Genomic DNA, 27,755 nt, shown 5'->3' on the forward strand with positions numbered 1-27,755 from the left:
GCTGAAGGAAAAGTAAGCCTGTTAACCACCTGGTAAACCACCATGTTACCAAGTTTTGACTGGTTTCTAGCTTGTGCTGAAAGATACTCGCATATAAAAGGCTCTAGTTTTCTATACCATAGAAAAATACAAATTTTTATTCAGAACTAGAACAATACACAATAAATTTGTAATGTAACTGGGAATAGATAACTTTTTATTATTGTCATAAACTTAACAAGAAAACACATATTCCAGATAAAAAAAATCTTGTTATAATTACATCATGTTACAGAAAACACCAAGTAACATAGGTGATACGAAAAACATTTAAAAACTGGACCATACAGTAATAAATTTGTGAGTTTCTTCAGGATTATAGTACAAAAAAAAAATTTACAATGAAAGATGTCAGTGACTCCCACAAATTCAATCTGAAGTTAACAGTTATATTCCTTAGGGCTATTACCATCCATTGTGTGATCTGAAAGAAAAATAAAAGTTTAAAATTATGATTTAAATTTAAAAAATTTAATACTTTCCTCTTTCTTATGATAGCTATATTTCCTGCATCAGGCAGGAGGAATGATAGTGTGTGAAAACTAAAAAATTAACAGGACTGCTTAGTCTGAACCATATACAACCCATCCCTTAAGGGTGAAACCGCTGGTTTGAGCGTCTACTTGTTTCCATTCAGTTTTTCTCTGTCCACATGAGTGGGGAGGCTAGGAGCGGGGGTGATACATAACAGCGAGGTAAGTATTTGGAATATAAAATTTATGAAATTACTCTTGCCTCTCTTCTATGATAGCTGATTCCCACACTGAAAAAAGGAGGTGGGAAAAGATCTTAGCTCCTAGTCCTATGCACATACAGAGACAGTGCTCTGACTTGACATAGGGAGGATTCTTCCCCACCTGGTTGGTACCCAGGAGGACAAACTAGGGACAACATAAGAATGAGGAAGAGCCTGAGACTCACATTCTTTGCTGTGATGAGGGGCAAAAAAGAAAGGACTGGTCCTTGAGAAGTAAAACCCACATTGCAAGAGAAGGCCTTGAGTTCATGAGTTTTTTTTGCTGAGGCCAAGACCAGTAAAAATAGTCTCACTGTCAATTTGAGGAAGGCTGAGTTTAATGGTTAAAATGGAGGCATAGCCAAATACTTCAGCACTAAATTTTGTAGGGCTCCAGCCCAGAGGTTTCAACCGAGATTTAGGAATCTTGTTTCAAAGAATGGGTGGCTTTCTTAATGTCCAGGTTAGAAGAGTATCTAAACCAGAATGTCTTAATATAGAACTATACCCCTTAATAATGGCAATGGACAACCTTTAGTGTAGCATAAATGACTTAATTGGGTTTATTTATAGTTACAGGTGCAGGGATTCCTCTTCCAATACCAAGCTTTACAGACTGACTGTAGATACTATGATCTATGTGTAACATGTATTTGTCATTGTATAATGTATTCTCACCTCACATGTATATTAAGAAGTGGCAACCAAACATACTAAAATCCAATGCCTAGCAGTATGCTACTTCCCCTCTCCGAGTTCAGTTGCTCACATGCACTGTCTTTGTTGCAATGTAACCTTTAACCTAATACAGAACCTACATTTTAGGTGAGCTTGTTTCACGTCTCATCCCCAACCAACATGGCGCAGAGAGGTATTACAGGAAGAAGTTACAAGAAGCAAGCAAAGGTACAGGAGACTTAAAGAAAACCTTCAGAGGACCCTACACCAACAGCTGCCTGCATCTCTCTCTCTCTCTGCAATGGACTTTATTTGATGGTATGTGCAGTGTAACGTGGTGCTAATGAGCCAAATAGTGCCAATATTTCAAGCACTACAATTAAAATACTGATACTGTACTTTCCGTTAAATTCGGTTTAGTCTGTGAGGGGGTAAACAGAACATTATTCATGATGGATTCTCCATGTTCTCAGGATGAATGTGACAACACCCCACTTGCCCAGTGTTCACAAGATCGTGTCTACTGTCCAGTCCCCACCTGCTATCTATCCCCAGATGATGATATCCCAACCAGCTGATATCCTTTTGCTCGTACAATACCTGGAGAAATCATGGATCCAGGATCAGACAAGAGGAGGAAAGGAGGAGACAAAGAGAAGAGGTGAGACAAAGAAAATGGGAAGAACTGAGGGTCCAACAACTGAGAGAGGAGGACGAAATTTGCAGGCAACAAGAAGCAGACCGCTACAGTGCCTTTCTGCAAATGCTAGCCACCCCTCATACAGCAAGCAACTGCAGGAAAACCCAGTGCACCACCTATGACACCTGCAGTTCTTACCTCACCACCAGAGGGTGCAGTGACTCCATCAGTATGCGCTCCACAAAAGGCAATTGCCCAGAACCCAACCCCCTTCGCCCAGATGCAACTTTTCACATTTTTCGGGAATGGCAACGTCGCTGGGACAATTATTCAGTCATGGTGGATCTGCCCATGTTACCAAGAGAGAAACAATTAATCCATATGAGCTTGTCTATTGCCTTGGGGACATAAAGGATCCTTGAGGGCACCCCAGACATACCACTAGACACTGGATTAAGTGTCAACGAAGTCTTGGATGCCCTTCAAGAACACCTGCAAACGGTTAGAGGGAGAGTCTGAAAAGACTTATTTACATAAGACTTTGGAACACTGCAGAGGAAGTGGACGCCTGTCCCACTAGATCTTGTTTGTGAGCAAACCCAGATGAAGATGATCATCCTCATAGGAGCTAGGGATGAAGAACTGACTGAGAAACTCATAGTTCTCAACATCAACGCCTCTCTACAGGATATTATCAACATGTCGCACCTATGATGCCAATGGGAAGGCCATTTCTGCATTCATGCTTCGCCCTCTAAAACTACAGGAAGCAGAAGAAACACAGAAAGGGTGCCACCCATACCACACCATCAGTGTGTTTCATGCCAGTTGTGCAACCACATGCATGGATCCACAGAGAAGTGTCCAGCAGCAGGCAGCACCTGCGCCCACAAGGGGCACTGGGCCAAGGGACAGAGGTGCCCTGCCAGACAGGTCCAGTGCCGCCACTGCAACCAACAGGGACATTACGACAAGTGCTGCTGTTAGAAGACAAAGGAAGCCAAACAGGGTGCCACTTCCAGTACTAAGCCTACACCACCCTCTCCATGCAAGAACCCCTGCTGTCATATGGCAACTGCAAAGAGTTTGGCCATTATTCCGCCAGGGTTTCCCAGACCTATTCTGGATGTTACCCATGTAATTTCTGTTCAGAGTTGCCTCTTCATACTGTGTTGCCTGCTGAAGCCAGAGATTTTTTTTCGAAGAAAAAAAAAAGAAAGTTCAATCTCCAAGGAAGAACTGAAGAAAGCCCCCTCAAGCTGATGGAAGGACCCCCAATGCAAATTCATCTTAAGGAAGAAGCTGTACCTTTCGCCATCAATGCACCTTGCCAGATACCATATGCCTTCTGGGAACAAGTCAAGGCAGGGCTCGAGTTCATGGTAGATCTGGGTATCACTAAGCCTGCTGGTGATGAACCCTCAGAACGGTGTCACCCACTTGTTGTAGTACTAAAGGATAAAGGCGTTTGAATCACTGTTGACTTCACGAGCCTCAACAGCCAAGTAAAACGCCCAGCCCACCCATCGCCCTCATCGCTGTCTAGCATCTGCAGCATTGATCCGAAGGCCAAGTTCTTCACCACTGCTGAATACCCTGCACGCATACTGGCAAATGCAACTTGCAGAGGATGATCAAAAGTTAATCACATTCATCACACCCTATGGCCAATTCCAGTACTGCAGAGGTCCAATGGGATTTGCAGCCAAAGGAGATGCCTACTGCTTCAAGTAGACAAGGCTCTGCAAGGTGTCAAGAATTGCATCAAGGTAGTCAATGACATCCTGGTGTTAGAGGATTTTCCCAGCCATTTACACCAAATCATGAGATGTTGACAAGGTGCCGCAAGTTTAGCATCACACTTAACAAGGACAAGTCTGTGGTTGCTGCCTTCAGCCCTACCTTCTGCAGATTTCCGACTTCCAAAGACAGCATTTCAGCAGACCCGACAAAGTAGCTGCAATCAAAGACTTCCCTACACTGATGAACTTGATGGGTCTTTGTTCATTCATGCAGTTAGTGAACCAATTGGCTGAATTCATGCCTGAAATAGCTAATGCAGCTCAGCTTCTCAGACCCTTTATGAGCCCCAAGCGTGCATTTGTATGGACTGTGAATCAGGATGGAGCATTTAGAGGAATCCCTATGCTGCCTTTTCCTATTCTTGTCAATCTCTTGCCTCTTTTTATATACTTCAAATAATTATCTGCAACATTATCAGGCCAATCAGTACACTGACTGCAACAGTTGTTGAAAGAACAATCCTTGCACCTGCATTTATGCACAGCTTATGAGTCGATTGGGTGTTATACTCTCTCACCTTACACATCCCATGTTTAATCGTTATCTTCTTGAGTATCCATCATACATAACAGACAAAACCAAATTAACACAAACCAAATCCAAATTGACAATGAAAATGTCAACAGGAATATGTCCCCACAGGCTGATGAAAGAGAAAAACTGAGTGGGAAAACAATAGATGTTTGAACCAGCAGCTCACATGAAAGGGATGGGTCATAGATGGTTCAAACCGAACAACCTTATTAATTTTTAGTTTTCACACTATTTCTCTCACCTGATGTGGGCATGGATAATACAGCTACCTAAATAGAGGTAAGATAATGAAAAACTTCACTGGAACTAAAATCACAACCATCAAGGGTAACTTTATATGCCAATGTATGCCACAAACAATTTGTATTCAATTGCTATTTAAAATGTTAATAAAATGTACTATACCTCCAAACACAGACATACTTCTGCGAATAAATTAAGTCCTTGCTTTGATCTTCTTTAGTACATTGCTTTGTTCAAGGGCTGCTTTTCTTTTCCTCTGTAAGAAAACATAAAGAGAGAACTTATTTAGTAATGATATTCAATATAGTAGTAATGATATTCAATATAGTAGTAATGATATTCAATATAGTAGTAATGATATTCAATATAGTAGTAATGATATTCAATATAATCATAAACAACAAAAGTACAAATAATGTGTAAAGACTGCAAGATCATTTTGGCACAGTCACAGGCACAATTCCTGGTATCTTTTGCATCTTGCTGCCAGTTCACCCTTTGCAGTCAGTAATGGCAGCAACAGAGGATGCTCATGGGTAGAATGGGCACACAAGTACCAATAACAATGTTTTTGCAGGAGAAAAACCTATCCAGTACATTCCCAGCCAAAGACTAATTTTAAGTTATTAGTTGATCGTGCATCAGTTTTACTGTCACAGAATTACATTGTACAACACTTTAGTGATGAATTATTCTTTAACCTACTTTATATCAATAGCTACTGGTTGTAGCAAAGGTTGGGCATAAAAGAGAGGTAGCCTTTTTAAACCACATACTTCTGGGGCAACACTTTGATAAAGAATTTTGATCATTAAGAAAATTACAAACCTCATTAATGATACAAAAAATACAAACCTCATTAATGAAGTAGAGAGTGACTAAAGCACAAATATTTAGCCATAAAAAAAATTTAATGTAATTAGTAGTTTAACCAGATCACAAAGGTAATTTATTAGCTCTCACAGGGTTGCCCCCAAGGATTTGTGTTAATTAAAAAGTTTAGATTTTACTTACTGATTTCTAAAGATATTATAACTGGGTTGGTTGGAAACAATGGAAATTTTGACAAAATTGATTCTACTGATTGGGGACACATTAATGACACACTTCTCATTTTTCAAAGTGTAGGCACAAGTACCCCAGAAAACTCCAGTCATACCTCGGTTAACTGACATTTTGTTCAAAGAAAACTCTGTATGGGAAAAATTTGTAAAGTCTATGGACAGATCGGTTAAAGAACAGGATTCTGGTACAGATTAGGTCCATTAACTGAGGTATGGCTACACGCTTACAAGGAAGGAACAGAATGATTAAGGAGACACAGATGGGCCTATGCTCCCTTCGAAGGGCAATGCTGTTTGGCCTGCAGCCACCACAGGGTCAATGGAGTAAAAATCCACAAGTTTATGAATATGTCTCCCAAATAAAACTCAAAAGTAAAGACTAATGATGCTGAAATAACCCAAATCTCATGACCCTAAATTAGCCTCATATGCCTGGGCCTCTGGAGTGTTCTTATATGCACCCAAAGTTGCCTTTCTTAACCAAAAAGAAATGCTGTTCTTGCCGACTTCAACCTTTGATGCACCTAACACAATAAATGCATAATAATTGCTCATTATATTTGCTTCAGTAAAGTCAAATAAAGATGAAGCCAATATGAAATTAAAACATTGCTTTTATTTAAATTATTTAGTTTATAATGCAGGAACAACAAACTGTGAAGAGTCTGGCATAGGACATAAGAGAAACCTGCCAAACCAGCATGAGAACTGACAGGGACAGATGCAAAGGCAGTCTGTAACCTTTTTGTTACCTCTTGCAATATCAACTGAGTTGAAAAATGCCTTTCTTAAAAGTGTGAGGAGGCTCTGTTCATAATATGAGGGCTATGGATAACAATGGCATCCCTGCTAAATTGAGGCTTGCATTTTGCAAGTTCTCTTGGAAGAGCTGTGTGAGTGGGAAGTAGCATCAACTTCAGCAAGTAAACTTGCACCAGGAGAAAGCAGCAAGTCATAGTCAATACTGAGAATGAAGTCACTAGAAGGTGGAGTGGTGCCCAAGTCAACCATGAAGACTGGGCAAAGTTCATACCACAGTTCAAGCTTAAGGATTAGTTCTCTCTCGCTTATAAACTAAATCACCTATATGAAAATATGTTTACTTTTTTATGCTGACTTCATCTTTATGACTTCACTGAAGTAAATATGAGCAAATATAATGTATTTGTTATTTACAAACCAAAATTGACTGATTGAAAAATTTTAAAAGGAAAAACTGATATATGAAACCCAGCTTTAACAAATAATTCTATAAAAATTTGGTATTGCACAGCATGTTTTCCCGAGATTTCAAGTATTGAGGCTACAACATACTAAAAATAGGGAAAAAATATTTAGGTACTAGGTAAAAAGTATGCTAACAATCACTTCTACAAACTGTAAAACATCAGTATCCGTCTAAAGAAAATATCAGAGCATAAGCACAGACATTTATAAAATAACTAATCACATGGTAGGGGTGAGTAGAGGTTTCACTCCATCTCTCTTTCTCATAAACTATGTTTCTTTTATTGCTTTTGAAGAAAAATCTAATCCATTACTGCAGTATTTGTACTGTACATCTCCTCTATCATTTGGAGATGACCAAAGAAATTAGCATTTTGTTTTATAATTATATTACATGCTAGTAGACCATAGGCTACCTTAATACAAAATTCTGCATAGATTAGATTTTTTCAAGATTCTGGTAACAGCAATTAACCTCCCATCCTCTCTCGGCAGAATCTTGAGGGTTTAATGTCATTTAAATAGTGTTAAGTGTTGTAATTAAAACCTGCTTTGCAGTGCTTAATAACTGGAAAAACAGCAATAGTACTGTACAGTTATCATAAGGGTTGTACTTACATTTGGGGTAGCTGGAGTGGCAACTGCATCAATCATTTCAGATATAGCTCGAGGTCTACTTGGAGACTCATTCTCTGTGTTGATGGTTAAAGATTCTGGGATTTCTAGCACCTGTAAATGCAAAATTTGTGATGATAAAATACAACTGGGGGAGAACTTAAAAATTGAACATTTCTGACCGTACAGTACTTATTAAGCAATTATAAAGTCAATTAATGAAACCACTGAGTTATATCTCAAGAATTTCATATGGCTGGCCAGAAGGATTTACTCTTAAATGAGAAGTGAAAGTAGGACCAAGGTAATGTTAAAAAGTTGGACAGCTCTGCAGAAAGAGACCAAAGTGAGCAGATAAAGAGTACATGCAGAAGCAATGATGATTGGTGATAAAGTTTTTGCCATGAATCTTCAGTATCATCTACACTTGAATTGTGCAATTACACGTTATAACTGCATTAATTTTCAAATATACTGTATTCATAGAACTGAATTAAGATGGCTTACAAGAATTTTAAAACTTGACTCTTATAAAGGTTAACATTGTATTTCTGCCTTAAAAAACATATTCAAGCTTTACCTTTATTGATATTATTAAGTCTTTAACCAGAACACCAAGTTACAAATCTTAACATTCACAAGGTTGTATTTCTGTTCAAGAACATATTCAAGCTTTACCTTTATTGATATTATTAAGTAATTTAACCATAACACCCAGTTGCAAATCTTAACAGACAGGGCTAAGCAGCTTTTACACATACAAAACTTTTTACATAAATTACATAATAATAATTAACACAAACCTTATCTGGCATCAAGTTTTCATACTGATGCTTCAAAGTCTGAAGCTCAAAGACATAATTCAACAGTATAGTTCTCAAGTCATACATTAAGACTAAGTCTGATCGTAGATCGTTGAAATGTTGACAAACTTCTTCCACAGCCATAGGATTTGTTTCTGCCAAAGGGAACGTAAGACTCAGATCCAAGTTCAACATATATTAAAATAAACAGTGCATCTTAACCATGCAGGATTTTAAAGATATAACATGAAAAGTAAGAGAAAGTTGGAACATTTCTGTGAATGAACTTTTGGAGAGGTGATTTTGATATCATAAGAAATTTATAGTCATATTGCAATAAACACATGAAATTATTAGTATTTTCTCATAGACTTTCAAATAATGACTTATTTTACTGGTACTGTACTTATACTGTGTATACCAACATATAAGGTGACTCTGTGTATAAGACGATCCCCATTTTTCATGTAAAAATGTAGGTTTAAAAGTATGTTTGCCATATAAGATGACCCCCAATTTATTAAATTAAATAGCACTATCAGCTTATGTAAGTTAGTTGGCACATAAATACTGGAATTATCAAACCAAAAATATGTAAAATCAGTATCTTCAAGATTTAAAAATTTTGGCAAAGCTCACCATTACAAAAAAATACTTTTGTATTTCCTTAGAAAAAATATTCGGTAAACATCACAAATGCTAAACGGCTGTGAGTCACTACTGGTGGAGTAATACCCTTTTGGAAGTAGATCCGCATGAATGTATTACTTTAAAATTGGAAAGAACCCTGATGTTAAGGATAACTGGGGAACTATCAATATCACAAAACCCTTTAGTTTGATTATAAAATACTACTAAGGAAATATTGGCCTTTAGTAAACAAGGCTAGTAAGTCAAGCATGACTGTGAACTATGAACACGGCTATGTTTCGTAAACAAGAAAGGTATACTACCGCTGACTTACCTTTTCAGTAACTTCAAATTATCTATTAATGTTAAAAGGGCATTGTATAATGAGTATCAATAACAAAATTGTCTAATACTATTGCCTTACAACAATAGTGCTATGGATACAGCTGGTAACAAAGTGAGAGCTCACTCATCCTAACATCTAATTATGGTAACTTACAGTATTGATAATTGTGTAGCTAGTGATTCACTTGAGTTACCTACAGTTTTTAGTGTTATTACAGTTGTTTTGTTTACACTGTAGATAGCTGTGATGGTAGTTAACTATTAACGCAACTATCGACACTTCAGGGGTTAGCCTATCATTAAAAATCTCGGCAGGATTTAAGGTTTGCTTTTTATACTTGGCATATAAGATGACCCCCATTTTGGGGAGATTTTTAAAGGTTGAAAGTCACCTTATGCAATGGCATATCTGGTAGTTATACTGTAAAATAAGCATGCATCATCACACCCTGAATAATGTATAACACCTGTAATTAAAAACTTACCAAGATTTAGTTCGGCAAGAAGCTGTTCAATAGCTTTGACTTTCTTCTGACCAACACTAGCTGGCAACTTCATTCTCTGGGATCGTAAGCTTACACCTGTTGTTTTAAGGTCAGGGAATTTGATGCCTGTGCAGCTCTCCATATTTGGTGGCTAGAATTTTAAAACAAAAAAACAAAACTTTAGTAAGATAAATTGCTCTGCAATAATCCCATTACATTTTCTTTACTAACTACAAAAATGACAGGTACTGATAATCCACATACCATAGAGTCTGTCTTTGCAATTTTTGCCTGAGGGATTTTCTTCTTGGATGCTTTGGTGGTCTTACGAGCATCTGCATCTGCACTTATCAATTTCTGAAGATCTTGTGTCTTCTTTTCTCTCTCCTTCTTACGTGCCTCAATTTTCCGCAATTCGCTTATTAAATGCTGTTCTTCCTCAATCTGTAAAACATTCCAAGTGGTCAATGTACTTCTACATGAAACAGGCTGTCTTCCTAAGTAATCCGAACAAAATATAAATTTAAAAATTTTTTCACAATTGTCATGAACACATACACATTTCACTAAAAGAAGCAGAGCAAAGGAATAGTTGGGATACTTTATGTAAAAATTATACATTTTTAACATAATTAATTTTCTCATAAATTTTACTTGAAATTTAGCATATTCTGTGGTCAGCTGGTAGTACTGCACACGTGAGGATGGCTCCCAGGGGCTAAAGATACGAGAAATCAGAAAGGTTGGGAAGAAGGAACTCACATTACAAGTGATGGGTTGGTATGAAGACATTACTTTAGAAAAATTACGACTGTTTCACAACAAAACCATTAAAGTCTTGAGATTCTGACTAATTGCTCAAGCAGGACAAATGAGGTGGCTCTCAATGTACTGCTATGGTATAAGAGTGACACAAACGCAAAAAGAAAATTGGTTTGGTTCCAGCTGTAAGATACTGCAGCAAGGTCTGTCAGAACTAACCTATCAATTCACAATCTTTGATATGTAATGTAATCCACACTGTGAGCAGATTACCAAATCATCTCAAAATAGCATTAGTTAAATGAAGGACCATATCAAATATACTAAACAATTAAAAAAACTCTCAAGACTTTAAGATTTTAATTAGGGGGTTTAAGGCCTCCCAAACATCCTTCTTTAGGTGTTGATATATCCACCACAAATCCACTCAAGACCTCATGTTAAACCAATGCAGCTCAAGCCTTGAGCAAGTACTGTCTTATAACCTCCATGGCTGAAGCTGACGGTTGCACTGACATGTCTAAACTAAGGGAGTTACCCATCTAATGAAATAATGGTACTGATGGGATACACTCTTCTTACTACACCAATCACAGAACAAATTCCACTTGGTTGTACAGGTGAAAGCAGGTCTCCAGCATTGGCATGATCTGGAGGTAGTCCCAATTGTCTCTCAGCATTTCCAGGTTCCCTACTGTCATTTTGTGACATAATGCTAACACTTTCACCCCAAAAATACTGTCTCAGTTCTGATGATTATATGTAGCTCCCTATTCTGTACCATCCACATCTAGCAGAATAGCACCCTATCTTTGCATCTACACATAAAAGAAAAGTTGAACTTCTGGGATGTACTGAATCCTTACCTGATGTAATGCTAGTACTGCCATCAAAGGACATATCTCCTTACACTGCCTAAAGTTGTCATATGGGAAGCAGTAGAGATATAAGCAGCAGTGGAGGATGATCAGGCCTTAGAAGTCAAGCAGTGCATGTGACTCAAAGGCATGTCACTGTCTGACAACAATAAAGCTGTCCTGGACACATGAAGCAGAAGAGTCATGGCCAAACACCACAGGAGTTGTTTCGCATATGAGCTGAGGTGAAGGCAGATTTCCTGCAGGTACATGACTTGTAGATAGTACCACTTGCTCTGCTAAAGAGCACTGCCTCTGAGATTCTGCTGGATAGCCATCAGAAAGAGGTTGTTATTATACATTGGTTATCACTAAACAATAAAAAAAATAGTGACTGTCCGATTTCACTGGTAAAAATGATTCACTCATGCAAGACTGAACTGAAGTCAAGATTCATTGCAAGATAAATAATGGCCATTTGCTCTCACATGCTTAGGCCATGTGCAACTTCCAAGTGATGTTGATTCAACAAACTGGAGAATGTTGATGCCTCCTTGGTAGTGTAAACAATGGTACTAAAGGTGTGAAATAATGAAGACCAGGTTAGGTAGATTGAGAGTGTTTCAAAAGACAGGTCTTCTAAGAGTTCACAAAAGGTTTGTTCTATTTATCTATGAAGAGTGGTAACAGCAAACTCTTCCAGCACTTTTCTTTTAGTGTCTCAAAGATGAAAGCAGACAGAACAGTTACTAAACAATTAAAAATTTCTTAGCTCAAGATTAATCCTGCAAACATCATACAGTTCAGGTAAAATTTTTTTTTTTAAGAGTAAGTCTATCAAGACAAGAGGATCACTATTGAATAACAAGAACTAAAACCCAACTTTACTGTGGGTCTACTGTCCAACTGCACAAGATTGTTATTAGCACAGACCTTCAGTTGGTGAGAATAAGTGCTTTGAGACTTAGCAGTGATAACAATGTTACATCTACAAATTTTAAGTCAATGTCTGATTTCTTTTGGGAGATTTTTCCATCAGAAACCTTTGCATTATATGGTTATAGAAACAAGAAAAATGCTTAGTTTCTTGACAAGACTGAACTGAAGTCAGATTCATTGCATAAATAATGATTTGAAACTTATGGGAATTATTCACAAACCTTCTATGTAAACAATTACTGGTCCATAGATGATTATATGAAGACATAAATTTTTCAAGTTGTCATGAAGCAAGATCTGTTTTGATACAAATTATGCCTTTGGTATTTTTTTTAGTAAGTCTGCAAGAGAAAATGATCACTAATGAAAACTAAAACCCCTTCCTGAAGCTACTAAGGATGCACTCAAAAATACTCTCCTTCAAGGAATCTATGTTTATATGAATCTTTGATGAAAATTACGTAACTATATAATATCCAATATAAAAACGGAAAATGGAAACCAAAAAACTTTTCAAAATCTAAGATTTTTGGTGAGTATGATGCAAGATGTTTGTGGCAAAGGCCAGCTTGTATTCACAGATAATTATTATGCCTCACCAAAAATTTGTTTAAACTTTTGAAAGAATATAAGACTGATGCTATTGGCACATTTATCAATTAAACTAAAAGGTGAGAAAATTGCAAGGAAAACAGATATGCATTTAAACTATTGATCTTACTCCACTTGACTATACAGACAAATGTATTCATGCTTTTCATTGTGCATTCAAACACAGAAACAACATTCAGTATACCTAAGGCAGGTCTAGTTCAGGTGAATATTCCAATGTGCATCAAAGATTATAATCTAAACATGGGCTTGTTAAGAAAACTCATAAAGTTTTACATCATACTGTGAGTAGAAAAAAAGACTGAGGTGATCAAAAACCTAGCTGTTCACTGGACTCAGTTTTGAGCATTGGATGCTCTTGGATTGTATAACTGTATGAAGAAAAAGAAAGGGACTTATTTATATTTCTGTCTGACACTATAGAAGAATTTACTACTAAAGTACCAGAAGTGATGAAAAAGTAATTCTCCCAAGACTTTGGAAAGGCATTTTATTCAACCTAAACTTTCAGAAAAAGCTAAAAAAAAAAAAAAATAAAACATGATGTCAATGTAATCTTGCCCTGAAAAGCCCTGGCCCATGTGTGATTCCATGCTTTGAGAGGTGCTACACATAAATGAATTATTAATACATAAAGGGTACACAAATATATCAGTTTTTAATGTTTACCTAAATATCATTTGTATATTTTTGTACTATACTAATAAATACATGCTATCATAACAAATAAGTGTTATGCAATAAAAAAACTCAATTACACAATGTGAGGAACACTAATTAAAAAGTCAATTTGCACAATACTGATCTTGTTAACATCATCCACATCCTCCCATTAGCAATAGGGTAAGAACGGTCTCTTAACATATGATAAACTGAAAATATTAAATTTCCCAACTCTGGCAACCATGTTAATTTTATCAGAATAAAGTTGTAAATGATAAAAACACCAAATCATCTATGTTGGCTTTCAACTGGGCCTGAGACTGATGGTCACCTGGCCATTCTCTCTCTCTCTCTTTCTGAGAATGTGCAATTATTTTCTTAAGTTTTTGTTATTTTTACCTTTCAATTAATTTTCACTTCTCCATTATTTATCTTTCTTTTAAATTACTTTATATTTTAATCACATGTACTTCTAGGTACAGTAATCAAGTGCCCATTCTCTCTCTCTCTGCTTTATAATCACCTATTCTATCAATTTAATTTCTTTACATGTCTTTATCATTTAATAATCTTTTATTTGCATGATTTTACACTTCTGCTTAATTGTGTGTGCATGCAGGTACAATTATTGCCAGCTAATGTCTCTGTCTCGGTAAATTTCTAAATATGCTTTTATTTTTTCTGGTCACTACTATTTTTTTATTCTTTTTTTTTTAATACACTTCCCTTTTATTGTGTAATTTTTTTTTAAATGATCTGATTTTTTTTTGCTTATGTGCATATATAGGCACTGTTACTTGCTTCCAGTGATACTGAGTGCTCTTGGTTTTAAAAATAATAATAAAGCCACATTCAATCAATATTTATACTGTTTGAAAAACAAAATTAAAATGTGCCAATGTGACAGACAAAAAATAAGTATATATTACACAAAAAACAAAATTTAAACTTGCCAAGCTGATGGACAAAAAAATTTCGTGTATTACACAACCCACGATAATTATGCTAACCAGCAAAAGCAAAGAATCAACTACTATACTTCGCATAAAAAAAAATGGGCCTCAACAAATGGAAAAAGTCTGAAAAAATCTTCACTGGCATTTCAGTTAAAAAAAAAATAATTATAGTGAACTGTGGTTCAGCTAAAAAAAAACACCTATTCCTAGCTACTGGAAAACAATGAACTGCTGGTGGTGAAAGAACTAAGGTATAATTACATTTCCAAATTACATTTCCACCTGGTGAAAGGAAAACACTAATTGAGAAAGTCAAAAGTTGTGAAAATATGCACAAAGCCATCACAAAAGCATAAAGAGAAATCATGAAAATCACCTAGGAAAATGGTTATAAATGAGTGTAAACAGAATATCTTTTAGTAATTTTCTGAGCAAAAATAAATATGTGTAATATATCTGACAAATGCACACAGGAATTAATTCACCACCACCAAAGGTCCTAGGGGGTCCAGAGCCATTCCTGGCCTGGCAGTAGTGTTCTTCTGCATCTTCTGTAGAGCCTCTGTTGAAGCACTAACCACTGAGGATTGGCATTTGTAAACTGATGGGATTTGTGTTGTAACAAAAGAATACACAGGTAGAATATAAAGGTAAAGAACCAAAACTTGTAGCAAAATACCACTTCTGGATTATTCTTCATTAACTTGATCTTATATTAATTTAATACATGAACATAAAATTGTACCTGTTTTGGAGTTCTGTCCCAGAGCTTCAGGAGCTGCTGTTTACGTCTCCTTTCATGATCAGCATCATAGTTAACAATTTTACCTTCAGGACCACTCAAATTTCCTATCTGCAAATCAAAGAAGAAATCTGCCATTAAGAATGACAGCTAGAATTTTAATTCAGCAGGTGGCAGTTAAAAAAAATCACTAAAAAGATATGGAAGGGGGATCCAATAAAGACCTACTAACAATCATACTTTGAGTTTTTCAGGGTTTAATTTAATTTGTACTAGACAATAACTTTGGCTAAATCTCTATAAGATTCAGCAACCACAGGTCTATACTTAGAGGATGGTATCAATACAGGGTAACATCTGCATATTTTCAAGGCCAAACCACACATATCTATACAGTACTGTATAATATAAAATGTAAAGGGCCATATTATTACCCTGTAAAGCACCAGAGATAACCATTCTGTAGTCACTATAGCAGGCATCAACAACTACTCTGTAATCTATCAATTAAAAATTCAATAATAATATTAAGAAATGATTCACCAACTCCTACCTAAGTTTGACAAAAATGGCCTCATGATTAACTGGAAATTAAAAGAAAAGCATCACAAGCACCCTGGCCCTTGCAAAAGACAAGCAAAAGACAAACTGGGAACCAGGGAACAGATGATAATTCAGAGCACTGGAACTCATATGTATAGCCAACAGTCATTTCAAAAACTTTAGATAATATAGGAGTTATAGAAAATGGGCAGTAATCAGTAGGGCCAGAGTTACCTAAAACCACATTTACCTGGTGAAGTAACATTATCAATATTCAAACAAGTGCAAAAAGAACCTCTCTTGACTAACTCATGAAAAATAACATACAACTTTGGAGCCAAGTACAGTTGAACCTCTTAAAACCGGCATTCTGTGGTCCAGGAACTCCCGTGGTTTGGCTTGACTTTGAATCAGCCGCCATTTGTTAGTTGCGCGACCATGAGGTTGGCGCCCCGTATTGTTTACAACTTCCTGACAGCAAAAATTTGCCATATCTCTTTTGTCTTTATGAAAATAATTGTTAGTAATGAAAATAGGTTAAGTCAAATATGTTTTCAATATTAACTTTAACTGAATATAAATATATTTTTTAAAGATTTCACTTGAGAAGGCCTACCAAGTCAAAACTTTTAATCAAAACAATGAGACATTTGGCAATGCACGAATTCCTTACTCTTAAGAGTGCTTAAAAGCCTTATTGGTGATATGGTTTTGATAATTTCTTTTATAAAGCTGTATAGTTACCAATTTGATATGCCACCCATGAGATCAGATGAGGCTAGAGGTATAATAGAGGTAAGGAGCGCAAGCATAAATTTTTATCTATGCTAGAAAATGTTTCTCCCGTTAGTGAATGTTTAGGAGATGAAAGTCATCGATAATATTCAACAGATTCTGAGAAAAGTTAAATGTTAAGTGCTGTAGTTGACTTATGGTTAGGCTAACTCAGGAATGTAGGCTAAATGTGTTAAATAAAGTACACTATTTTAAAGAAAATTATACAGTATGAAGTTATAAAATGATAAAGTGAAAATATAAGAGTAGGGTAATAAAATTATAAAAAGCGGTGTCAGAACTTAGCCAAGTAGTAGGCTAAGTCGGCAACTAGGCTACAGTATTTGTATGTGGAATTAGCTTGCATGACTATGTTTACATAGGGGCTTCATTTTTTTGGGATGTATTCTATATTCCGGGATTTTCTGTGGGCAGGCAGTGGCCTGGTCCAAAGGTTCCTGGAATTAAGAGGTTGGACTGTAATCAGCAGTTTTCACAAAAATCCAAGGGAAAGTACCATTTAGGTTTCTTACCCCAAAGTATCAAGGTTAACTAAAAGATTTGATTTAATGAGACAAGAATGAGGCATACTGAGGTTCTTATTGCTCTGCTTACTGTCCAACACATCAGCCCAAAGAGCTGTTTTTTCTTTTGGACAGAGTGAGAGAGCCATTAAGTTTGAAAAAAAGGACAAACTGTTGAGTTGACACAAAAAAAGCTCTTGAATTGTGCTTTAAAAGTTTTCTTTTTAGTCAACTGTTTTCATTTTTAGCTGAAGCATAAACACTATCAGTTAGACGGTATAATTACTGTCTAACATCAATTCCTTTTCTAAAGATTATAAGCCTCTTGTTTCTCTGTGTAAGCACATCTTCAAATGTCACTGAACCAGGCTTGGTCATTAATAAAATAATTAAAAAACAAGCATTCAACGTCCCTTCTTGTCACCAAATCAAAAGCAAAAGATTCCTCAAAATTTCATTCCAGCCAGCTGAAAATATATATTTTACAAGAGCAGGACATCAGGAACAGTTTGCTAGTTTTAATAATTTAAGAAACTAAACCATGATCAGGAGTCCTAATTGGATGACCCACAGAGGAATCTGTGAGTCCTACATTCAAGGAATTACCAAAATTTTGCACAGCTTCATTTATCATTTGCTCACAGCCATATTCAGAAGCACATCAAAAGCTCTTAGTCCAAGGTAACAGGTAGTAGAGACAGATTTGAAGCACTCCCTATGGAGGCCTTTCTATCACTTTCCTGTATTTTAGTTATGGTGATGAGAAGACAGTAAAAAACAATAACATCTAAGTCTGGATCGTAACAGGTGGAACACAAATATGAGGTATTACAACTGCAACAAACCCTTACAACTTGGACTTCACAGCATCCACTATGGGAAGCTGGGTACTCACTTCTAATTTACACTGCCATCCCTCTTGCCCTAGGAGTGGCGTTACAGTAAATTAAAAACATTTGAAACTATACAGATATAAGTTCTGTTTTCTATTCATGCAATGTACAACTCTGACTTAAAAAAAAAAAAAAAAAAACTAGAAAAAAAAAGTGTTAAATAGTAATGTGTTAAATAGTAATGAAGACAATTTCATATCATTTTCAATTAACACAAATCAACACTAAGAGTCCTGACCAAAAAACGCACACACACACACTGAAATAAACTTCATAGCAGAAATAAAACCTCACAACATTTTTTAAAACATCCACTCTCTTGTTTACCATTTACTGTACATAAAAAGCTGTTCCATACGTTAAATGTATAACAAAAAATTTTAGCTTTAGATATACAGTATATTCTAAGAGAACAAGAAAATGCAAACTTGCCTTTTTCAGTGTGTTTGTAACATCATAGTAGCGTTCTTTCAGGTCTTCTATACTACGTGGGGTGAGATGTGTGGGCCAGCGATCATGTATAACAGGCCATCTAAGATCAAATCTACTACAAAGTTCAAATAATGTATCAGTTTCTGTCCTCGTCCAACCTTCACAGAGTAAATGCTCACTGTATTCTGCATCGGTGTATGACAGAAGCTCTATTTTCTGTAGAAAAAGAAAAGACTAAGAAACCTTCTTGTAATGTATTAGCCATCACTTAAAAAATTTTTTTCACAAGCCTGCACTGAATAAACCTCTCTTCCAAAATTTTCTTACAACAAGATTAAAAATACTGTAGTCAATATTTCTTCTTTGTGTAATGATTAGTATTACTTTTTTCTCAGTGACTTCTTCAATTTTCATCTTATGCTTATCAGTACAACCACTGCTATAATTTTTATTTGTTACTTCTTATTAATGCCTTATATACCAGGTAAAAAACCAAATGCTAAGTGTGACAATGACATTTTTAAAATAAAGTAAAGTTTTATAGACACTTACCAAGTAATTACAAAGTTTGAAACTATTTACATAGTCTGAAACTATAGCTATGTAATTACTTGGCAAGTTACTTATATAAAATTGCAAATTACGCTGATGAAAATAGTAGTTGCCATTTCCCGTGACATTCTGTTCATTTACTACCACGTTCACGTGAAAAACAATCATCACATTTATTTTTATAAAAACTCTTCTATGTTCTATGCATAAATAAAAAACTACATTCCTTTCTATAAGAGTGAAGATTTGCATCAAGTTGGGTAAACCACACCATTCCTTATCCTCTCAAATGAGTTTCTACTTTGCCAAAGCTGCAATTACTAAGAAAATGATCAAAGGTGGATATTCATAATAGTGACTATATAACATCTCTAAAACCAATTATAATTAAATATAGAGAAAAATGAACATTAAAGTAACAGATAAAAAAAAATTAAGCTAAATGCTGGAATATGGAATTCATCATGTCAAGGAGAGGGAGACATGCATGTAATTCTGACATTATCTTAGAATTGGTCATTCTTATTTCACCCATGGATATTTGATGAATAGCCCATATGATCTAACACCTATATGTACAGACTGTATAGTAGTAACACTAACAGTTGAACAGTTTTTCTGAGAATGTCCAAAATATAATCGACAACAAATCATTGACATCAGTTAAATAAATTTTATCAGACTCTTATCATTTTCAATGAGCTCAAAAAGGAGCTGACTAGTAAATAAAATAAAAAATTTATCATTAATAAGGACAAATCCTTTGGAACAGCCCTGTCACAGTCAAATAAACTAGCCCACTCGTGTGGTTAAATAAATGTTTTAATAATATCTCAAATTAATGTATCTTTGCACCTAGAGAAGGTGATTGAAGAAGCAAATTCTTAGAGTGGGATGGCACTATCTGATAAGAAAACAAACTCCTGTGATACTGGATCTGCTTTAATTTTTCAAATGATTTGCTAGAGATGGACTAACTCCATTAAGGGAGACAAGGATGCTGACCAACTGCTGTAACCTGACTAGCAACACTACTGTCTGATGAAATTTTCTTATGATACATGGGAGTCCCTAGATCCTTTCTTGGGTTGGACATAACAAAGCTGTGCTACTCTCTACATTAATCCACAGTTAGGAAGCCCTCATCCAGACTTTTCTTCACTGATCAAAAGTCCAAGGAACAGAGAGCTGAAGGCTCAAATTGAGGTGATGGTGAAGTTGGAAGCTTAATACTACAGTCAGTCTTCTAATAATACCACGACTGGATACCGTGACTATGAGCTCATGCTAACACTGAAGGCAAAACCCTGATGAACACCTGAGGAGCAGTTGCTAAACTGAAGAAGGCTTGAAAGTCAAAGATTTTCACTTTCCAAGCAAAATAAAGATTTTTCCCTGACACTGGATGTGCTGGTACAGAACCTGAGGCCGAAGGAAGTGAGAATATCTTTTTGATATAAGCACTAAACTCTGGTAACTTTTTCCATCCGAAAAGGAGCCTGCTGAAGGAACTTATTCAGTGATCTGAGATCAGTGATAGGCTGCCAACCCCCACACCCTGGGTATTATGAAGAACTGGTTGTAGAAGTCCCAAGAATTGTATGTTACCTAATAGAACATTTGCTTGGCCATCATCAATCTCATCTCTTCACCTAGAGTGAGAAACCCCTCAAGTGTCCAAATCAACTGAGGCAGATTGACTGTGGGAAAGGGCGTGTGTCACCTAGAGATAAATTCCTGCAGGAGACCTGAAGGAGGATTGCTTTCTTTTTCTGCATGAAAGGGCAACTGATGTTTACAAAATGTTTACAAAATGGTCTTCAACCATGTAAAAAGAGTTGCAATGACAAGGTAAGTGTGCCCTTCACGTTCCTGGGCAGACAGATGACATCTCCCTTGATGCACTTCTATGCATGATGGTCTAACTTTGAATTAAGTTTGACTGAAATACTTTCAAATGTGTAGGAGGAGCTGCAATGACAAGCGTAACAAACAAAACAGAGCGAAAAAACTATAGTCACCCCAAAATTGGCCAACGGGGCCTTCTTGTTTGAGGAACCATCCTTGGAGGAAGCTTTAAGAATAAGATAAAAGTTGAACATATAAAATCAGAAATGTAACATAAATGTAACACCACTTTTCAAAATAAAAAGTGTAGTACAGGTACAACCAATGGAACACCAAAATACACTTTTTAATACAAGAGATGGAAAAATGCAAGTCAAAGTAAAATACATTGTGTTCACAGACATACAGCTTGAACAATGTTTATTATGAAAGTTAATAAACTTGATTATCATAAAATTTATGTAAATGTCATCTCTTACCTGAAATTCCACCAGTTACAAAACTCAAGTAAGGAAACAATACAAAAAATAGCCTTGTATTCACAACCAGTTTTTTGTTTATTATGAAAATGAAAAAAACTTCCTAGCAGTGTTTTGAACACTGATGCTCATAAGTTTATGCAAGGTTGAGCTCTTCTAACAAAGTTATATACCTTCATCGCAATTTTCTGATGTTTACATCTAAAGTGTTATTATTTATGCTGTATTTGCTGATTAATATTTATTGTTTTCATCTGTTTTTCTGTTAGTTATTCCTTTTTTCACAACTGGGCATTTACTCAAGAAAGCTTGCTAAGCAGATTAATGAGACTCAGGCTTGTTTCATATGAACATGGCACACTGAGACTAACAAAAAATATCCTATTTGAAGTACAGTACTCAGTTTTGTGAGCATTATGGAAAATCAATGTCTCAAACTTCTATTGATATTATGAGTGGTCAAACCTTTCCATTTTTCTCATAATCAATACTCATTCAAAGGAAACTGCTGGTTCAAATACAGATGTTTACGTTCTATGACACATTCATTTGAAAATCCATTAAATATAAAAATCTGACGTGTCAAGATCAGAACATTTTCAGAATAATAAGCATATCAAAATCTAAAAAGATTTCACCTTACCTTATTAAATACAGCAAATGGATACTCCTTGGCTTCATCGCAAGCACGGCGCCAGTGATATAAAACAGCATTATCTTTTCTTGCTGGATTTGTAAACTGCATCCATTTCCATGGCCGGACTCTTTTCATGCCCAGTTTTGCTTTCACACTTTTGTAACCCTGACCTAAATATAAAGATATAAAACATTATAGCTTACTTCTGTAATCTTATAAACAATTTCAATGTTTTCTGCCTAAATATATGTATTTTACATGTATGTGACTCTTCTCGGCCAAATAAAAAGAAGCTAGATCATAAAAACCTAAAGAAAATTATTAGCTACCCCTAAAGAAGTTGGTACAGCAAATGAACTAAACATTAATTTTTTCCTTCCATCAAATTAAACAATCTATTGGGTCTGGCAGGCAGGTAACCCTTGTACACGTATGTTAAGGAAAAAAGGAACTACAGTAGATGTTTCTTAACAGCTGGGAAAATAAGTACCATTCAATGTCACTCTATTCTCAATGATCTCCATGTGAAAGTACCATCAAGTGCAGATTCAGAATAAGCTTCAGTGTGCTTATAGAAAGAATCAGTCATATAACTGTAGGTAGCCTTTTACCTGCAATCTCACTACTATTGGCCTTGCTGAAATTATGTCATGAAGTGAGGGGTGATATTTCATAGTTAAACTACTTTATAATAACAAGGAAAGAGGGAAGAGCATTTAAAATCTGTTCCTATGTATGTGAAACAAAAGATTACTTATAAAATCACATAGCAAAAGTTTTTGGTATACATTCAATACGTCTAAATGAACTTTCTTTAAGAAACTGTACCTCCAGCCTTTTCAATCTCCTCAGAACAGTGGGAAAGAAAAATCAAAAGTAGCTTTACTGGCATGAAACACATTCCCCAAAATGTTAAGTTTTACTGGCAAGTTTCCCACAGCTGGTCCTGGCATGGAGGAACTGAGACCACTGTCCAGATGATTTCAACCTTATGCCTTTGCATGCATTTTAATTCTTCCCCCTAATCACATTTTCTCTTAGGGAAAGGACACTAGAGATGGAGAAGGAAGTAGATGATGCACCATCAACAGCAACTGAGACCAATGGCAGTTAGATTAAAAGCTAGCAATAAGTCCATAGAGAGGAGAAAACCATTATATAAAGCTTTATCCACACTGACAAACACCTGAGGCATATCATGAGCAATGACAGCTAGATCTTCCAAAGTCCAATGACATAGAAAACAGTCTCTACTAGATGTTACATTAAAGGAGGCTATACTGATAATTTAAGAGAATACTGTAGGTAAATTTTTTTTTCATAATTAAGAACACAACTTAATAAAGCTTCAAAAAATTGATTAAACATACAAGTTCAAGCAGTCGAGCATTAGCTGAAGGGATAAGAATTGTTTGTAGGAACCATATACAGTACTATACTTCCTTACTATCAGAATATAATTAAAGCCACCTCAGGAAGATACCTAATGACTGAGTGACATAATTTACAAACAACTAACACTCAAAATGAACTACTGTAATTACATCAAGATCAAAGTAATTCTAACACAGACAATCATTATAACTGTACTACTAAAGCTATAATAAAACTAAAAAGAGCATCCTTAACACTCACCACTGTCCGATGGTAATAAGGGAGGCAAGTCTTTGTTTGAATCTGAGTAGAGCAGAGCATAAAGTTCTCGGTGCATCCCCTCAGGTCTTCGCATACCCTCCTTTTCCTTTTTTTTCTTGGGTAAATCCTTTCGCAATCCAAGAATTGCATCTTTACTCACTTCTGGTACAGTGGGGTGGTCAAGTTCAAGGATATCTCTGACGTCTGACATCTTGATTACAGTTCATGTAACGAAGCCTGAAAAAAATTCAATAATAAATTGAATGAATACATTGTTGTCTAATACTGTACTTTAATACAGTGTAAACCAAAGAAAATACTACAGAGTGTGCCACATTTCTCATGTTATATACAGTTCAGCACACAACACAATACTGTATATCTCGTGTAATTCTAACCAGAAAGTTGACTATTAAGAGAAATATGACATTTTTATAATAAAATAAGATTTTATATCATACTTACCTGTTGTTTTACATATAGCTGTAATTCTCGATCTCTGTTGAAAATTCAAAACTGGTGGTCCTGGGCTAATATATGGTCAGGTGATACGACTATACGCCCTCTACCGGGGGTACCTGGATCATTCCATCAACAACTAATCATATTTTTAGCTGTTGCTTACACCAATACATTTCAAACCTACACATTTTACATTGTCAATATACAGTACATTATATACTCCATTCTGCTGGAGAAAGACAAGACCTTGTACTGTCTCACTCCAAGTCATATGTTATTAGTGGCCATCATGCACATTATCATCACTTCTAATGGCGCATGTCACAAAAGGCCTCTGTAAAATTCCACCGCTCATGTCTTGCCAATGCCTTTTCTTCCACAAATCTCCAGCCCCCATTATAATAGTTCAAACCCATGTAGATCTGAGTCTTCCTACTCTTTGTTGCCCACAGGAGGCCAGTTGACATAATCATATAACACTATTCTCCCAAAGGTTGGGTCAATGACATGTCTACATTATCTCCATCTCCCTTTCATCATTATCTCATCTACAAAAGAAACTTTCATAAGTCTATGGTAGAAATTCTAACACTATCTAACTACCCAATTCCTAATATTCTTCTGAAACCCTTGTTCTCAAATTGACAAAATCTTTTAGATATAGTTTCACTGTCTCATCGTGATTCACATCTGTATGGCAATAAAGATCCTGCTAGACTTATGCAGAACCTTACTTTCATAGGCAATTCAGTCTGCTTGATTTCCAATTCATATTTAGCCTACCCACTGTCTGGCTTGTCTATTTTAGTCTCTCACAAAATTCTAACTCAAGTACTGTATCCTAATACTTTAAAGACTCAACCTTCTTAATCTTACATTCCTTCTATGTTATTTTATACCTTTGTGCATTCTCAGTCTTCATTAGTAACTTTTTTCTCCAACTTATTCTTAGTCCCATCTCTATAGATATAAGATACGATCTATTAAGAAAGATTTGTAAGTCATGTGGTGTTTTATTAATAAAAACAGCAACTGCATATTCTAAGTCTGTCAAGTTTCTATCATTACTCCATCTTAACCTTCTCTTCCAACTCTTAACAACCTTTTCCATTATAATATTTACAAGGACAAACAGAAAAGGTAAAACAACATTTCCTTTTATGCCTTTGGCAAGACTCCATCAACTTTACCGGTAACTTACCATCTACTTTATTCATGTACAATTTCAGTTACAAAACTAGAGTAAATTTTACCAAATTATATAGAAGATATACTGGACAAATTCCAGAATCGAAAATAATTTGGTGACAGGATTCTTCTTTAGTGGAATCTGTAGAGCACACTACTGTTAAGTGATTGAAGCATACCTTACACTTGTCTGCCAGTCAGGATATATAACAGTATGTTGGGGAGGGGGCCAGTGGAGCAAAAATAGTTAGTCCTGATCTAAAGGTAAAGGCAACAGAGACCTTGGTCTCTCAACAGACTGAAGAGGAGAAACATGCCTGGGAGCGGGTGCTTGGCGCTCAGAGGTGGGTGTCAGGTACTAAAGAGCTGGTGCCAGGTGCTTGGGAAGTGGTGCTGGGCACTTGGGAGCCACATGAGGATGCTCAGGTGAGAAGGCCTCTGGAGACGCTGGGCCGGGGCAGGGACAGGAGGGTCCACAGTGTAACTACAAGAAGGCTGTGAGCTGGTACTAGCCTTCTTGTACCGCTAACAGGAAATGGACCTGAACGGAGACCAACATCATCTGAAGGGCGCTTAAGCTGCCGTGAGGAATCTAGGTATCATTTGTGTCAGAACTTGAAGACAACTGATGCACCTCCAAAGAGACACCTTTCCAATGGCTGTCTGCCGACACCTGGGATCGTGCAACAGGCGCGGCTGAGGGGGTGACTACAGTACTTTCACTTGGATCTAGCTTATTGTATTAGATTTTTATCTTCTGATCTTTCTGATAATGAATTAGCATCTTTGTTTTACAGTTCAAAACTGTATATATATAAATTTACCAATGTATGTAATACAAAAACCACCACCACTGATAGATGACCAAGCAATAAGTGCTTGTAGATTAAACGGAAAATGTTTCTTTAGCTTATCTAACATTACAGCAGAGATTGGTCTAGCCAGAGAATTTTGATTTACTGGGCTAACCAAACCCTGCACTAACCCCCCAAGCTTCTAAAAAAAAAAAAAAGTAAGAAAGCTAAAGACTGACAGTGACTTGCTGAAGCCACTAGCCTATGAGAGTAACTGCAGGGGAGCTTACTCACTATCCTAGTTCTTGGTGGCAAGCCTTTGTGCTGAATACAATAAGCTTTTGAACACCACTGGTGAAATTAGGGATCTTTCCTAGATAGTGACCCCAAGGGTTTTAACCAGGTATGCATCCACCTTTGTGGTGTGTTTATTAGTTTGAAAAAATTGTATGAACTTACCTTATTCTGCATAAGAGCTACCAATGGGATTAAAGTCCCTTGTATTTCACTTTTGTGTTTTGCCCCCACCCAAAAACTGACCATTCACAGTGGTCCCCCATATTGTGGGACAGGCTAGCCTATAAGGGCAGGGTCCTCTATCTCTAAAAGTACTTATTTGCTAACACAACCAATGTCAGAAACGTTTAATAAAAACATCAATAGGAGCAGTTGCAGAGTAGGGAGATGGGGAGGCATGAGAAATTCTAACTTTCCTAGAATGCCATGTCCTGACCAAATGAGACCTTAGCTTACCTTCTTAACATAACTTAGGGTGCCGTGCCCTGGCCTGGGTGGGGGGACACTTTGCCCCCTTCAACCCACCACCAAGTAAAACACTGAACATCTCTGTCTCCCTACTCAGCATACTTCCCCATCAATAAATAGGATAATATGCTAATATTTTCATGTCCAAATTGCAAAAATGGGATAGTTTGCAGAACGAAGGATCAGGCTCTAATGCTACCTCCACATGGAAGCTTAGTCCATTGTTTCTGATGTTTAGTGTTACTTGGGGGGTCTGGGAGGGGCAAAGCACCCCGCAGCCAGTCAAGGCACGGCACCCTAAGTGAGGTTAGGAAAGTAAGGTCTGGTTAGGTCATGACATGGCATTCTAGGAAAGATTAGGTTTGTTTCCGTCTGCGGAACCTAATCCCTTATAACCATCTGCACTGCCTAGGCTAGGCTACTTGGTACATCTACCTAAAATTTGTCCGAGCAAATGTAGCCGACGTTACATCTGTATAGTCACAAAACTCTAGGGTACTGCCTAATATCGGAGCAATTTAGAATATCCTATTTCACGGTGAAGAATGCAGTAGGATAACCCTTCGGTAGGCTAACCTGCGAAAGGGTATGGTTAAATGCCGAGCCCAAATAACAGAGCAATACTGTAGAGTAATTAATACCTTTACCGTAACTGAAGCCATAAATTATGCTCACCTGCGCAATTAAATTGCGGCGATTTGCCAATCACAACATTAGTACGTCCATATGCCAAAGAAATAGCATAACACAGCCTTTGTAACAGGAGGACGGGAAAAGTTTGTAAACAACCAGTTCCGACTTCTTCCTTGTTTGCGTGGGATTTGGGGGACGTCAAATTGACGTCAAGTAGTAAGGG

General features: G+C 36.5%; 1 protein-coding gene and 1 long non-coding RNA gene across 2 annotated transcripts; one reads left to right on the forward strand and one right to left on the reverse strand.

The window, feature by feature from the left end:
• Positions 1–231: 231 nt before the first annotated feature.
• On the reverse strand, positions 232–27,716 carry DMAP1 (DNA methyltransferase 1 associated protein 1). Its single transcript, XM_067095947.1, has 11 exons — positions 27,580–27,716; positions 23,691–23,927; positions 22,062–22,225; positions 18,540–18,755; positions 15,377–15,484; positions 10,107–10,286; positions 9,843–9,993; positions 8,383–8,537; positions 7,583–7,693; positions 4,836–4,929; positions 232–463 (listed from the first exon to the last, which is right to left on the reverse strand). The coding sequence occupies exons 2-10, from the start codon at positions 23,899–23,901 to the stop codon at positions 4,867–4,869; spliced, it is 1,359 nt and encodes a 452-aa protein (XP_066952048.1). The 5' UTR covers positions 23,902–23,927; positions 27,580–27,716; the 3' UTR covers positions 232–463; positions 4,836–4,866.
• LOC136833731 (uncharacterized) lies at positions 1,601–3,291 on the forward strand. Its single transcript, XR_010851574.1, has 2 exons — positions 1,601–1,771; positions 1,927–3,291. It is a non-coding gene; the product is annotated as an uncharacterized lncRNA (long non-coding RNA).
• Positions 27,717–27,755: the final 39 nt, after the last annotated feature.

The sequence above is a fragment of the Macrobrachium rosenbergii genome, chromosome 52 (genome assembly GCF_040412425.1).
Source record: "Macrobrachium rosenbergii isolate ZJJX-2024 chromosome 52, ASM4041242v1, whole genome shotgun sequence".
Taxonomy (NCBI): domain Eukaryota; kingdom Metazoa; phylum Arthropoda; class Malacostraca; order Decapoda; family Palaemonidae; genus Macrobrachium; species Macrobrachium rosenbergii.